This window comes from Biomphalaria glabrata, chromosome 6 (genome assembly GCF_947242115.1).
Source record: "Biomphalaria glabrata chromosome 6, xgBioGlab47.1, whole genome shotgun sequence".
Taxonomy (NCBI): domain Eukaryota; kingdom Metazoa; phylum Mollusca; class Gastropoda; family Planorbidae; genus Biomphalaria; species Biomphalaria glabrata.
This window is the reverse complement of record NC_074716.1, coordinates 13,703,822-13,719,528: the sequence shown is the minus strand read 5'-3', so window position 1 is coordinate 13,719,528 and position 15,707 is coordinate 13,703,822. Positions and strand designations below refer to the sequence as shown.

The 15,707-nt window shown below is 32.5% G+C and overlaps 1 protein-coding gene across 1 annotated transcript; it reads left to right on the top strand.

Moving 5' to 3' along the window:
• Positions 1 to 7,848: 7,848 nt before the first annotated feature.
• On the top strand, positions 7,849 to 14,986 carry LOC106052149 (death-associated inhibitor of apoptosis 1-like). Its single transcript, XM_013207447.2, has 4 exons — positions 7,849 to 9,183; positions 9,875 to 10,014; positions 12,209 to 12,368; positions 13,461 to 14,986. The coding sequence occupies exons 1-4, from the start codon at positions 8,070 to 8,072 to the stop codon at positions 13,697 to 13,699; spliced, it is 1,653 nt and encodes a 550-aa protein (XP_013062901.2). The 5' UTR covers positions 7,849 to 8,069; the 3' UTR covers positions 13,700 to 14,986.
• The last annotated feature ends 721 nt before the right edge of the window (positions 14,987 to 15,707 follow it).

The following is a 15,707-nucleotide window of genomic DNA, read 5'->3' as shown; positions in this document are numbered from 1 at the left end:
AGCACACAGGGCTACACCTTGTCAGGCCAAACTGTATTTATGTCTTTTGCAAAGATTTACATAAGAAGCTTTTAATTTTATAACTCATGCCACCGAAGCGACCTTGAACTGTATTGTTGCTTAAAAAATTATTTTGATAATATCAGATGTAGGTTTGTGTACAACGGCTGGTAAAATCAATGTTTGACCTTTGCTGTTTTCCGTATTTTGCTATAAGTAAAGAAATCTTGTAAGTCGCTCACAAACCATCATCTTCTCTATATGATGTCGAACAGAGAATTTGTGGGTCTATTTTGAACTTTGAGTGTTCGAAAGTTTTTCAAATCTTAATTTTTGTCAGGGTGGCATTGTCTCAGATGATCCTCCAGCGTGACTGGTTTCATATCGTCATAAAAAAGTCACTTAGGCAACTGTATGTTTAACAAGGAAGGAACGAATCCCAATTTTAAATAATTAATGCTGTACTGTCTACATTTCTTATTTTTTTTCTAAATATTAGTTATATGTAGACAAAATTAAGATATTTAAATAAGTATTGAAGTTGATTACACCATTTTTTTTCGTTTGAATAGCAGGATAAATATTTAAAGGATTAACAAAGGTACAAATCATATATTAGTGTATGAAATAATTACATTAATGGAATATGAAAATTAAGTAACTCAACCTGCTTAAATTAAATCTATTATCGTAGACCCCCAATTTATTTTTTCGCTTTCGTAGACCCCTTGGAGGTCTATATAGACCACTTTGGGAATCACTGGTCTAGACTCTAGTCTAAAAATCTAGACCCTATACTGCTTATGGATCTAGATCTAATATAAAGTCTAGAATAGAAGATCTATCTAGATCTAGAACTTAGTAAGAAGTCATAATTTATAATATATTACACAGACTGTGACAGATGTTAGTTTATGATTATCTACTTCAAAAAAGTTTGAAAAAAGATAATTATTGATCTCTACTTAGACTACTACTCGGACCACAGTAAAGTAGATTCTAGATATAGGAATATAGGTCTACATACATCTATTCTATATAAATCTAGATCTAGTAGTGTAGATCGATATATATATATATATATATATATATATATATATATATATATATAATAATAATAATATAATATATATTATATATAATTTGAAATTGATATCTGGATATTTAATTTAGATCTAGATCTATCATCTACGTCTACTAAGCTAAACTCTAGACTCTAGCTAGGTCTAGATCTAGTTACGTGTTTAACTAGAATTAGATCTAGATATATACAACGTAACAACTGTTATACTAAATCACTAATTAATAAATATTTTTTTTTACTAGTCTAGTCTATGAATATAAAAATTGCCTTTGAAGTGAAGATTATAAATAGATCTAATCAAATATAATGCAAACAACTCACAACTGTTACTGTGTATCAGATTCAGAATGATTTTAAACATTTTAATTGTCGCAGCATTTAATATAAATATTTTTGACAGTTCAAATTAATGTGAATTAATAAATAACTTCAATTTTAAAGTTAATAAAGCATGTGTGTAGTAGTAGACAGCAATGAAAAAGCAGACACATTGACCAAAGATGGGAGGATGACTAAACAATAGAAACCCCTCTAGTACTAGTAGACTCTAGTACTCTAGTCACAGTCTAGTGAAATTAAAAAAAAAAGTGAGAGAGTAGATCTAGAATAAACAAGTACAAGAAATGGGCCAGCTCTGAAACTCTGATCCAAATTTCAAGAAAAATAATGGTCATGGAGATTACAATCTGCCCAATATGACCAACATAATATTTCACCACTGTCACCAGAGAATGCAGACTGTGTCCTTTGAAACTGCATACTTTATGGAGAGGCTCAAACTAGACACACAGCAGGGTTTTTGTCCAGAGCTTTTGCAAGTGGATTTGAGCCTCTCAAGCTCTCACTCAATTGGAGTTTGATGATGATGAAACAAGAAACAGGCCCCAAAACCATCTCTACAAAAATCTATCTCATATGAAGAGTTTTTAGATCAGGAAAACAGTGCAGTTCATCTCAGATATAGGACTGTTTTCAGAATCCTCAATTGAAAATGAAGACGAGAAAGAAGAATGCAATATACCTATTGCAGTATCATTGATATCCTCAATTATCCTATTTAAAAAAGGAGAAAAATCTGACCCAGGGAACTACAGACCAGTATCACTTACCAGCATCACATGTAAAATCCTAGAACACATAATATGTAGCAACATCATAAACCACTTAGACAAACATAATGTCCTCACACCATACCAACATGGCTTTAGGAAATATAGATCATGTGAAACACAACTAATAGGACTAATTGATGATTTTTCAAAAGGTTTAGATAATAGTGAACAAATAGATGCTATCTTACTAGATTTTTCTAAGGCTTTTGACAAAGTTCACCACCATAGTTTGCTTAAAAAATTAAAATATTTCGGCATTAATGGTCCACTGCATCAGTGGATTAAAGACTTTCTGATAGGGAGAGAACAAACTGTACTAATAAATGGCTCTAAATCAACACCGATAACAGTAAACTCAGGTGTACCTCAAGGTACAGTCTTGGGTCCACTACTATTTTTAATTTACATAAATGATTTACCAAATTGCATTAGTTCAGGAACAAAAGTCAGATTATTTGCAGACGATTGCATAATATATAGAACAATAAAAACAACACAAGACACAGATATTTTACAAAGAGAATTAGATGAATTACAGAAATGGGAATCAAATTGGAGCATGTCTTTCCACCCAGAAAAATGTCAGTTGTTAAGAGTAACAAAAAAACTAAAACAAATTAATTCCACTTATCTTATTCATAGCAAACCAGTATCACAGACTAAAAACGCAAAATACCTAGGTGTTATAATAGATGAAAAACTATCATGGAATCCACATATTGATGAAACTGCAAAAAAATCAAACAAAGCATTAGGATTTATTAAAAGAAATTTCTATAAATCAAATAAGAACATAAAACTAAAATGTTACTTAACCTTGGTTAGGCCAATAATAGAATATGCATCCTCCGTTTGGGACCCCTCAACTCAAGAAAACATTAAGAAACTGGAACAGACACAAAATAGAGCAGTGAGATTCATAACAAACGAATATTCACATTTGACTAGAGTAACACCTTTAGTAAAATCACTAAATTTAGAAAGCCTTCAGGACAGAAGGCTCAAAAGTAAAGTAGCAATCATACATAAAACACTGAACCATAATCTTCAAATACAAAAACAAAATTTAATAAAATACTCTGAAAGACACAAAGATAAAGGCACATTCCTCGTCCCATATGCTAGGACAAATTTGTACAAATACTCCTTCTTCCCTAGTGCTATTAGAGCATGGAATGGGTTGCCTGAGCTAGCCAGGAAAACCAGTGACTTGGCAGAATTTAAGTCATTGGTTAATATGCATGACTAAATGCATGACGCGTAGGACGTATCATCTTCTTTTTTGAAGTAACGTCTGTATTATATAAGATAAGATAATTGAGAATGAAGACGAGAAAGAAGAATGCATTACCTATTGCAGTATCATTGATACTATTTCTTTTTGGTGAGATTTACACATCTGGTGTAATTAAAAAGGTTCCTGGTCATTTTATCTAACATTTTGTAAAAATCATGAATTAAGCAATATTTAATATATTCATTTTTATTTATATGACCAAATGTGTAATGCATTAGATAAGAATAAAATTAAATGCCATTTAAAACGATAAAAATGTAACATGTATAAATATAGAGGTCATGTAAAAAAAAGTGTTTTTTTGTGTTTATCTACTACAATTAGATAGAGTGAGGTGGGAAAATTTAGATCAGATCGATGCCTAGCCTAATGGCAGAGAGAGAGAGTCACACTCTACATGCAAGATTATTTCCAATAAACACTCAATCAATTATAAAGGCTATGGAAATCTAATCATAACTGAAACATAGTATAAACTGGTATTTATGTCCACATAAGTATACCACTGTTGATATCTAAAGTGAATATCAAAAATACAAGTAGAAACGAAATATTGATAGAAATATGAAATAAATACAGATACTAATGTTTAAAGGGAATTAAAGCAAAACTTATATGGCCGACAAGATCTCCTGAGGATGGGTGAAGTCAGACTTTATTAGAAAAAATAAAACCTTATTTCAAGGCTAAAAATGACAATCCCATTTTCAAGAAAGAGCAATTGAAAAATAAAATAAAGTGAAAGATAGTCGTCAGGAGTTATCAGCAGCATAATCTTTCGTGTTCTCATCTCTTTAATGATTTCCACTACTTCCTCCACACCTTGGCCTTTGATGATAAGTTATCAGTGGCATGGTCATAAGTATTCTAATCGTTCTCATCTTTCAAAAGATTTCCACTACTTTCACCACACCTTGGCCTTTGAAGCGCTATAGCTAAGTACCGCCTGGTTGTGCGGTTTGTGTGCTGGACTGTCGTTCGGATTTATCGATGGTTCAAATCCTGCCCGCTCCCATCCCCCGTTGTCCTGCGGGAGGTTTGGACTAGGAAGTAAACTATCTTCAACTCTGAAGGAACAACCGAAACATGTAAAACATTTTACAAACAAACAAACACTTAGATTTTCAATATAAGATTTCTCATCAAGAATGTAAAGTGGAATTGGAAACACTATAAACGCATTAATAACATGTCAAAAATAACAAAACGCATTCTACATAATCATATTTATACATTAGATGAAGTAAGGAGTAAGGGCTTAAAATCAAAGCCTTAACAGCACAATGAAACAAAGAATTTATAAGAAAAAATATTTAATAGGGGATGAAATGACCGGTCACCATTAAAAAGCACTTCTATTTATAATTAGAAATACATTAATATCATTTTATAACCCATGTTATTGAAGTTAAATATTTTCAATATGAATCACCCCATGAAAGTGGATCTCGAACAAAATAATGAATAATGTTTAGAAAATAAAATATATAGCGCTTTATTTTTAGGTGTTGGGGATGTGGAGGTTGAGTGGTAAAATGCTTGGTTTCCATCTGAGAGGTCCCTGTATTGAATATTGGTAAAGAATGTTTTGTTTTTTTTCTTCTTCGTTCTCAGTTTGTTTTTTTTATTTCAGGCTTTTCAGGACGCCTCCGAGTGCACCCAGCTCTAATGGTACTGGTACATTGTGCTTTAGTTGGGGAAAGTAAAGGTGTTTATCTTTGTGCTAGTGACATGAATCCCTGCTTGTTAACTGTTGGGCAAAAGAAACAGAAGACCTTTACATCATCTATCATCTGCCCCATAGATCTCACAAGGTCTGGTATTACTTCAGTAGTTAAAGAAGGAATTGATAAACCCAGTGGTGTCATTTGTAACGAAGTTCTATAAATATATATATAAGCCATATCTCTAATCAAGATAACTTAGAACATTATTTTAATAGCAAGCTTCTGAGATTTTAGAGATTAGGCTAAGTACCGGTACCGTATTTCTAGGGTAGTGATTTTAAAAAATGTTTTCTTTTGCAAACCTCTTGAAACAACTACATAAGTGAAGTATTTAAGAGAAAGTTTATTCATTTTTGGAAAAGTATAAATGTGGTGTATACACCAATGGTGCTTCAGATAGCTAGAATGTTGATCTGGCTTTCAACTTCTGGTTCAGAATGAGCCATAAAAGTCATCAGAACTCGCTGAATGATTCATTGATGAAAATTAGAAACACAACCCACAGCTACAAGAATTAGGAATTAGAAGGGAAATAAACATTTTCATTGCAAGGATCAAATGCAACATACCTTCATTTGCTTCAGCAAACAAAATTGGACAAAAATATTTATTTGTTGATGTCCTTATCTACTCTCTAGAGAAAAATGACATTAGTCCTGCAAACGGATAAAATGATACCGTAATGGGCAAATACTTGCAGGCAAAATTTCATCATACTTTCCAAATATGCATGACATCCCATTTCCAGAAGTCCATTCTAAGAGAAACTTTAAGATGTTTCAGAGAAATCATGTTTCATAGGGTTTCTTGAATTCATTAATAGCGACGAAGAAAAAAATTTTATTTCTCTTCAATGACAGTTACCGAATTCTGAATCTTGTCTAAATCCGTGGTCCTCCAAGAATGTGCAATGCCAAGTTATACGATGTCCCTGTTTACATTTTCCTCATATCGGTTCCATATCAGTCACAACCTAATTAATTGTTTAAGTGCCTGTACGGCAAAAGATTTCTTTATTTGTGACCTGATCTAGAGATGCCTACAAGTAGGCACCTTGCGTATTTTGTACTCAATTGGACACGAAAAAATGTGCATAAGGTTTATAATCAAAGAATACCTATAAGTTTTCCCTGCAAAAGCCAAAAAAAAATAAAAATTTGATACTATATCTCTACCGCAAGATATACCATTTTTTTAAGCGCTGACGTGTGAAGATTTAAAATAATTACTAGATCTATATCTTGCTGATGCAAATAAAGTGGAGTTCCTTTCAATGTGTCAGTTTATTTCATGACTCTGGTCTTCAAACTGATTGGGTATTTATTGATTGTTTAGTTCTAATTCATTAGACTTTTACAGTAATTACAGTGCTAACCATACCATCCCATAGTCCTGATTTAAAACCTTGCCACAGTTCCATTTGACTTGAAAATGTTTCTTATTACTCTTGCTGCCAGTCTGCTACGACATCCAGCCACACTTCTGGCAGTATCAATAGTCTCTCCCACTGATTTTTCACAAAGAATAGAAACATCCTCCATGAATGCATGATGTCTGCAATTTCTTTGAACATGTCTTTGCCAGTGGTGGTCCCATGCACGCACCTCTATATAGCAGCTTTCATTTCTGTGATTTTAAAATTGCTTTATGTGCCTTGAATACATAGCAAAGCAGTATCAGATATGCCAGTGGCAATTGAAAACATTTAGAACTCTTGCTTAGTTTTGAATTGAGATTTCTAATTGTCATGAAAAAGTTTGACAGCTTTTACTGCACTCTTATTTTCATGACACATTTCTTCTATCATTAATAATTACCCCCCTTTTACGCATTCACCGCCGTTTAAAAAAAAAAGGCTTCATTTCACTACATACTTAAAATATGAGCAACTCTAGCAAGCTCTTAGCACCTCCTCATTTTCTTTTCCCTTCTTGCTATTCTCGTCAATCCTCTAGTCTCTAGGCGTTATATCTTTTCTTTGCGGCTCAAACTAAGAATGCTGCCATATTTATTTGTTTCTGATTTCATAATGCTGTTTAGTGATACATTCTATAGAAACAGCTCTCCACAAATCAAGCATATTGGCTTATTTTCATGCCCCACAAAAAGTAAAAATCAGTCCACTTTTCCAAATAGTTTCAACATTCAGTCTACTTTTTGTTTCTTTGAATCTCCCATTTCATTAACGCACATTTGATACCAAAAGAAGATATCAGGACATGGTCAACTTTAGTATTAAGATGAAAAATTCATTGTCTCTGGTATCTTTATCACCAAGAAGTCTTTATTCCCAACTGACTGAGAATAGACCAAGGAGTTATTTATTACTAGTCAGTTAAAATTATTTATTATGATCAGATTGTTCTACTAATTAAATAAATTTAGCTATATTAATTAAAAGTTTAAGATATATATTTTATTCCTTCTAAAACATTTCTTAGACATTGTTGTTTATTTATAATTTTTATTTGAAACTATTTTTTTTGTTTTATAGTTCACCATTTTAACCACTAGATCTAAATATAGGCCTATTAAAAATGTTTTGATTCAATGTATTTTATTTAATCAACACAAGCAGCCTCACGCTTATAAGTTATAAATTTCCTTTTTCAGATTATAGTGTGTGTCATGACACTCTATTCTACATTGTTTTCACAATGACAAACATTTCTTGATATGTCCGACTGTTCATACTTGGTCAGGTCTTTGGCATCAAGATATTCATCTGAAAGAAATATATATATGGAAAATTGACTCATGTGCACTGTACAGCTTATTACCAGTACAAGAGCATTTTTTTTTTACTCTGTCAGTGTCACAGTTCAAGCATTTCCCATCAGCAGCTAAAAATGAATAAATGTGATTCTGATGATTGGTGTATCAAATTAACTTGCAGAGATATTATCAGCAATGTATCCAGGATCATTGAAATCATTGTGTATCCTGTATTATCTTCACCAACAACTCAACAAGAGGACATTCTTATACATAGAAGAGGGATCTTGAGAAACCTAATGCGGTTTGAAGTTTTTAGACTGTTGTCATTTAGACCTATTAATGATGCTGTTATGGTTGATTCTAATTTTAGTGCAATTCAGTTTGCTCAAGAAGGTTTCTATGATGCCAGTGGATTAGGGCATTATTGCTGTTTTAGTTGTAATTATACATTTACTGATGTAAGTGCCAACAGACATCATCATGTTAATTGTAGGCATCTTGTGGACAGTGTATCCATCAGAGATCGTGGTCATTTGTTAACTTCTAATATGTTTACCTTATTTAATTCCATTTTCTCAAACCCCTCCAATCAGCCTTTTGTCTCAGAAGATGACCATGACATCCATCCACAAAGGGGGAGGGACAACTTGAATGCAGTCAACCATCTTCTTCCTCGCAATGAAACACTTCCGGTGTATGCATTTCCAGAAATTTATATTGATAAAAATGATGGTATTAATGTTTCTGAAAATCAATTTGGTAACTCTTTTGCGATTTCAAATTCTCAAGAAAGAGAGGATCACTCTGTACAAGTATCAGCTAATCGTCTGATGTTAAATGGAGCACCACAAGGTGTTGCATTATCATCTGAAAACACAGTGACTCAGTTACAACACAGTTTACCAACATACGTGAATGAAGTTTCTGGCTCTGTAGGGATTCAAGAAAGTGATGCAGCAGATTCCGTAGTATTACTCACCTCTTTATCTATAAAGCCTGTCCCATTTACTCACACACCAAGTCAAGCTGCTATTATTTCAAAAACCACTGCAGAAAAAACAATGAATGCACAAAATCCTCCAGAAGAGGGTGCTGTGGGTGGACATACTGCATCAATTGAGTTAAGTGGAGCATCATATCCACAGTTTGCCAGCAGCTCAGCTAGAAGAGCAACATTTACTGGATGGAATCCTGACCACCCTCAACGTCCTGATGATCTTGTTGCTGGCGGATTCTTTTATGCAGGTAATAATAAATATAATTTACTTCATGTATAACATTCTTTAGTAGCTCTGAATTCTTGAAATTTTTTACATGTTTAAGCTTGATCTATTTAAACAGCCTGTTTACTATTGTACAAGAAATGCATTTCTTTAAATATTTAAACTCCCATAAAAAAATGATGCTTTCTTTCTATAATCTTAACAATCCCAATCATTTATCAGTTGAAGTGAACATATATATGCCACTTACATGGTTACTATTATTGAAATGGTTATGAATACATGTCAGTATATTCTTCTTTTCATGGTATGCCCCGGTAGCATGCCTTAGGCAAGTCATCAGACATAGGAAAAGCTTTTTTCCCCCCTCTTGTAGTTGCTAGCATATTAGATGCCAAGCAGATGTAAAAGACGTGAGAGAGACTCACCTAGAACTAAGATGTTCCCAGACAGGAACATAGGCAGAGTTAGCATATAAATATCTGTAGCTCACAGAATGAAAGATGTCTGTCCTCTATTTTTTTTTTTTTGAGGGGGGGGGAGGGTTATCAGATGAGCAGGCCCTAAGGTAACATTAAACGCCCAATATAAATATTTCATTGGATAGGTATGCCATACTATGTCATTATCTTAACGCTCCATTTGGCTTAGCCATATCTGTACTTAAAGCTTTGTCTACCACATGTAATATAGAATTATTTTTTTATTTTAAGGTTATGCTGACTATGTAAAATGTTTTTACTGTGGCTTAGGGCTAGGATGCTGGACACCCAGTGACATTCCAGCATACAGGCATGCTAGCTTTCGTCCCAACTGTTCTTACAATAGAACAATCAATGGTCAGGAAGCACAGGTTTGATAGTTGTTGTTTTTTTTATAAGAGCTTTTCTAATGATTACTAAAAGTGGGACTCGTTGTCCACATTTGTGAGAATTCGACGACTGGTTTATTTATGAAATCAGGAAAATTGAGAAAAAAAACTTCATAATCATAAGTCATTTCCAATTGGACATTCTTAGTCTGCACCTACCTACACTAAAACAAAAAAAAATAATAGTGAAGAAAACAATGGAATTACTATTACCGGTACTAGACACATTTTATAATATATTCTTTTGCTGAAGTAATAATTAATGTCAAAAGATAATACTGACTGCAAAATATTATTTTAGGCACACATTCCTTTGAATGAATTTAAAATTAGTTTCACTTTTATATTTATCATTTTTGTATGTGAAAGAAGGAACCAGACTTTATTGCCTATGATGCTGTATAAAATTTACTCTAGTGACTAGCAGGGATTCTGTGCTCCTATAGTATGCTCAGTGTTTTCTGGTGCAATCTTTTTTGTGGACATGGTGGGGAAAGGTGTATCCTCTAAATGTGCCATTTTTTTAATTCAAAGTTTTGCGTTAATAGAAGCAATCGTTTGAAGAAAATCTGAGAACTGTGTAGTATTCCACAATGCTGTTTAAAAAAGAAATCACATATTACTTTATGACCACTTTCCTAGGGCCATAATTAGTTTTCAAACATTTAAATTTCATTTAGTGGTTCAATTGAAAATTTTTGTACATTTCAACATAAAAAAAAAAAAGAAACACTGTAGGAAATGATCACAACAAACATTGTGTATATCTGCCTTAACACTGTCTATGTGGAATAATTCTGTTACATTTACTCCCCTTTTTCTACAAAGAGTCCATTGTTAATTATAACAGAACCATAAAGTTTTGCATTAGAAGCTATGAGTTTTCAGCAAACAAATCTTGTCAAATTGCTTCATATATATTCAAATAGAATAGAATAAGATTTGTTTGTTTAACTTTTGGTGAACAAGTTTTTTTTTATTTTCCAGTTAGACATAACACGAAAAACATAGGAGTGATTTTCTTTGTGTCAAAATTGCAATTAAACATGATATCAGAGAGTCTAGATGTCAACTAAATTTAATGAAGTTTGAAATGTGTCTTAGTGTTTACCAACTCATTGTGTGGCTGAGTGACATAGACTGCTTGAATACATATTTAATTTAAATTCCAACTCATGGTCAGGAAAGAATAGAAAAGGAAAAGTGGGTTGAGTGCTGGACAAGTCCCAAAAATACAGCAGATTCCGGGAGCACATGATCTAGATAAAGAAATATTTATAATCTAGACTAAATCTAATCCTTTTTTTTTTTTTTTAAAAAAAGGAAATTCAAGAGACTGTATATTTATAAATTGTTAAAATCAACAACTGACCTTAGGACCCTAGCTGTCAATCAACATGTTTAGATTTAGATCTTCAATCAAAACTACAATGTTTGATCAGTCTCTCTATTATTATTGTTGCTGAACGGAAGAGTGCGAGGCTATTTTGAATAACAAATCATTAATTCTTTCATTGGTTGAATATTTGCATCACAAAGTCTTGGTGGTATGTTGTTGACAAATTTCATCAGCTTTAAAAATAACTTAGAAGGAGTGGTTGCGAATTCCAGGCGTATGAGAGAAGCTTGGTAGTTCAAAAATGGGGGGAAAAGGATGATGGTAAAAGGTATTTAAAGGGATGCATTGTAGTTTGGAGGACTTGAACAACGCAGTAAATGTGTTTAATTTTGAAATTGTCCTTTACATTCATATCTCCAGCAAGATAATATTTTTTTGAGTGTTCAGTAATTGTTTAAAAGGAGTTCAGATTTGAATTGAAAATCAGAAGCGCATCATCTGATCAACACAATCTCATCGTAACATAAAGTAAACATATTGTGACATCAAACACCTAACATAGCATGTCAATTATATTATGCAGTCATTAGAATTTTATATATTAGAATCCTGTAAATAATTAGCTAACTCATCTTTATCTTTAGTCTGCCATAAAAATGAAACAAAAATAGCCTTTTGAAAAAACTTTGTTTTTAGTTAAAAAGGTAGCTCGTGGTCGTAGGAAATTTCAGCTAGTATGTTGCTAAAATTACTTTAGGAGAAAAGATGACTAAAAATTATACCCCAATTATAATGCATATATATATATACTTATTTATTTATAATATTTTTTTTTAGAGAGGTGGAGATTCTGGCACTCCTAATAATACTTCAATTAGTAGAATTGAATCTGCTAGGACTGAAACTGACACATCTTTTAATTGCACAGACAGCCAACTCTTAGCTATTAGCAATGTGCCACCATATGCTAACAGGAAAATTATTGAAAATCCACACAGTGAGTAATCTTGTGTCTGAAGTCATGTATAAAAATAAGAAATGTAAAAATAAATTTAAAGTTCTACCAGAAAAAAAATTTATAACTCCTTTTTAAACATTTTACTTTTTGTCTCAACATTTTGGTTTCATAGAAAGCATGCATTCAGGATGAGCTTCTTTTTCTTGGTGACATCAAACTAGTTTGAGATACTAAGTAAAGTTCCCTTTTCAGACCTTGTCTGATAATGTAAAGGTCATCTGTTTCTATGGCCCACAGCTACAGTGTCATGTGGCCAGCACAACGTCCAACCGCCTTTAGATTCCCCAACTAATGTCAGGTACCCATTAGAGCTGGGTGGACTCATAGGTGTTCACAGATCCTGAAATTAAAAATCCCAGTCTTCACCAGGTTTACTTTTACTTATTATTATAATGAACACAAGAGGGGTAATAGAGAAACCAATGTAATTTTACTTGTAAAAATGGAGGACACTTCATTTGAGCTTTTAACCCCTAGTGACTGTTCATAAGCAGAAAAATTGTGGGCATTTCAGACAGATTTCTTAATCTAGTTGATCTGTTTTCAATAGTTTAATCTGGTCAATCTGTCTTCTTGTTAGTTTCTCTGTCTAGCCAGTCTATCTATCTTCTCTTGAGTTAAAATTTGTATCATTGTGTGTGTGACTAGTTTTTACAGAGTCAATTACAATGATTTGTTGATTGTATCTGATGTCTACTCTGTTTCATTTCACTGATCATGAAACTGTCACAGAATTTTGTTTGTGCAAACGCATTATTGAAATAACTCACATATCTTTTCCCATTTCTGCAAATCTTTTCAAATATTATTTTCATTAAGTGTAATCATCTTATCCACTCAAACATTTTTCTAAAATGTGTGTCATTATAATGTTATGCTGTTAATTAATACTCTACCCATTCTAATTCTTGAAAGATAACCTCACAAAATCATTTTCATAACTTTTTGTTTAAATAAAAAAATAAGTTTTAATGTTGGCAATAAGTGTGTGTGTGTGTGTATATATATATGTGTGTGCATAATATGAAAAATGTAATCTATATAGAGTATCTTTCTTTTTCTTCTTGTCAGCACCAGCAGTTGACCCCAGCACGAGTCTTCTGAAAGAGAAGCTATATGCCTTACAGAGGGAGAACCTTTATCTGACTAAACGAATCCAGTGCTGCATATGTCACTGTAACCATGTTAACTGTGTATTTCTACCATGTGGTCATGCCTTAGCATGTCAAAGTTGTGCCAAGAAAGAAATAGGCCTACATTGTAGACTCTGCAAACAACTAATTCAAGATACTTTAAAATTTTATTTATAGCATAGTGCAGCTTTAAACAATAAAGTTACACTTTAAAATTTTTTAGTCTCTTTTGAAAGCAAGGTTAGAGAGATTTTGTTTGTAACAAGCTTGCAGAGGTATTAATATTTTCTCTGTCCCATAATGACATCCTTGTGAGAATGTCTTATATAGGGAAAAGAAACTTAATTTCCTGTGGACTTCCTCAGTGCTAAGTATTTGGTAAGAAAGGCTCTTATCCTTGTCCTATCCACTTTGCAGTGGCAGCATTTCGACAGTTAGTGAGGGTAAAATTTTGTATTTTTAATATACTGATTCCTAAATCAGGCAGCAAAGTAATGGACATTAACTTGGTAGAATGTAGACATTTTTTTTTCACTTCCATTAAAAATGTCTAGTCCTGAGTTTAGTTATCTCATGCAGCCTGTGTTAGAGAAGTTATTAAATTTATTAACATAATTTCAGACAGCTTTAATGTGGACACTATTTGTGCAAAGTATAAGGTCTGTTTGGTGAGAATTTGGATTAAAGCTTGATAATCACAGAAAGGACAGTTTTTAGCTTTGCTGTGACTGGTGATCATTGTTTTTTCTGATCACTATTTTATGCATATATTGTACATAAGTTGTTCATTAATTTATTCTTTATTGTCATCTTTTTGCTGTGATTGGTGATCATTGTTTTTTTTTATCACGATTTTATGCATATATTGTGTTCATTAATTTATTCTTTATTTTGATACATGATTCTCATCTACCATTGAAATATAATTTTATACTATTTACATAGCTGTATTTTTTAATTTATTTTTTTGTTCACTGTATATTAGTGGATGGATATTTTAAACAAAAAATGTTTTTGTAATGAATTAGTTATAAGCCTTATTAGCTTGTAAATGTGAATTTTTTCGTATTAGTTGAGTGGTATTTTCTTTCATTTGCTTTGAATTTCATCTAGTTATTGCTACCTTATAAATGATCTGAATCAGTCATTAAGTGCAGAAAACATTAGCTTCCTTACTTGAATATCTTCAAAATTGTGATATCAGAAAGATAAATGTCAAGAGCTTTGAAAACAAAATGTTGCAATATTAATGTGTTCTTGTTTTCATTACTCTGATCATTATTTTGGTTGTTAACTTCATAGAAGCTCCTCAATGTTCACCTTTTCACCAACTGGTGTGCCTTAACAACTATCATTGTTTTTTTATCACTAATTGTTTGGTCTTTCAAGAATTAATGCCCTGATAAACAAACTGGTTGAGATAAATCTTTTTATGTTATAGAATAGGGTATTCATTTTTTTTTTCTTCTGGATATCTTTTGTAGGTATTATAACTTTAAAGAAAAGGTAAAGTAAAGACTGTGAATCTTATAAATGATGCATACATCTAAGGCAGCATTAATGATTGAAAGTGATGAAATAAGAGACATCACTGACCAGGGCATAAACCATGGACCATCATTCATTGTTTGAGTGCTTAGCTTCACAGCTGTATTTACACTTTAGCTTCTTAGCTATCTACTCATTGAAGCTTCTATGTGTAGTGTATTGATGTTCTTTGTCATATAGAGATAGTTAAAATAAAACCATTGTTGTCAAATAATATACCTGTTATGGCTCTGTTTGGATTGTTGGTGGAGACAGGTATCTTGAGGTGGAGGCAAGGCTGATTATGGCTTGGGACTGTGCTGGAGGGCTAGTGCATGTTTATGAATGCTACTGATCAGAAAGATATTTCCCTTTAGATCTGGATGGTCTATAGTGGTTAGTTGGCACTACATTGAGTTGGCGAATCAGATGGTCCATGGCTTGTGCCCTTGGTAGGTGTGCAGTTTTCTTCTAATACTACAGGGAAGACTAAAATTTTCTTAGATTATAGGACCCTCTCTTTACCATTCAATCATTACTATCATTTTTATGATGTATTGGTAAAAAAAAAAACAACTACTATATTTATTAATAATGATGGCCCTGGAAAGATTCCAAAATAGGAAATTTATGGCTTGAAATATATAACTAGCCGGAT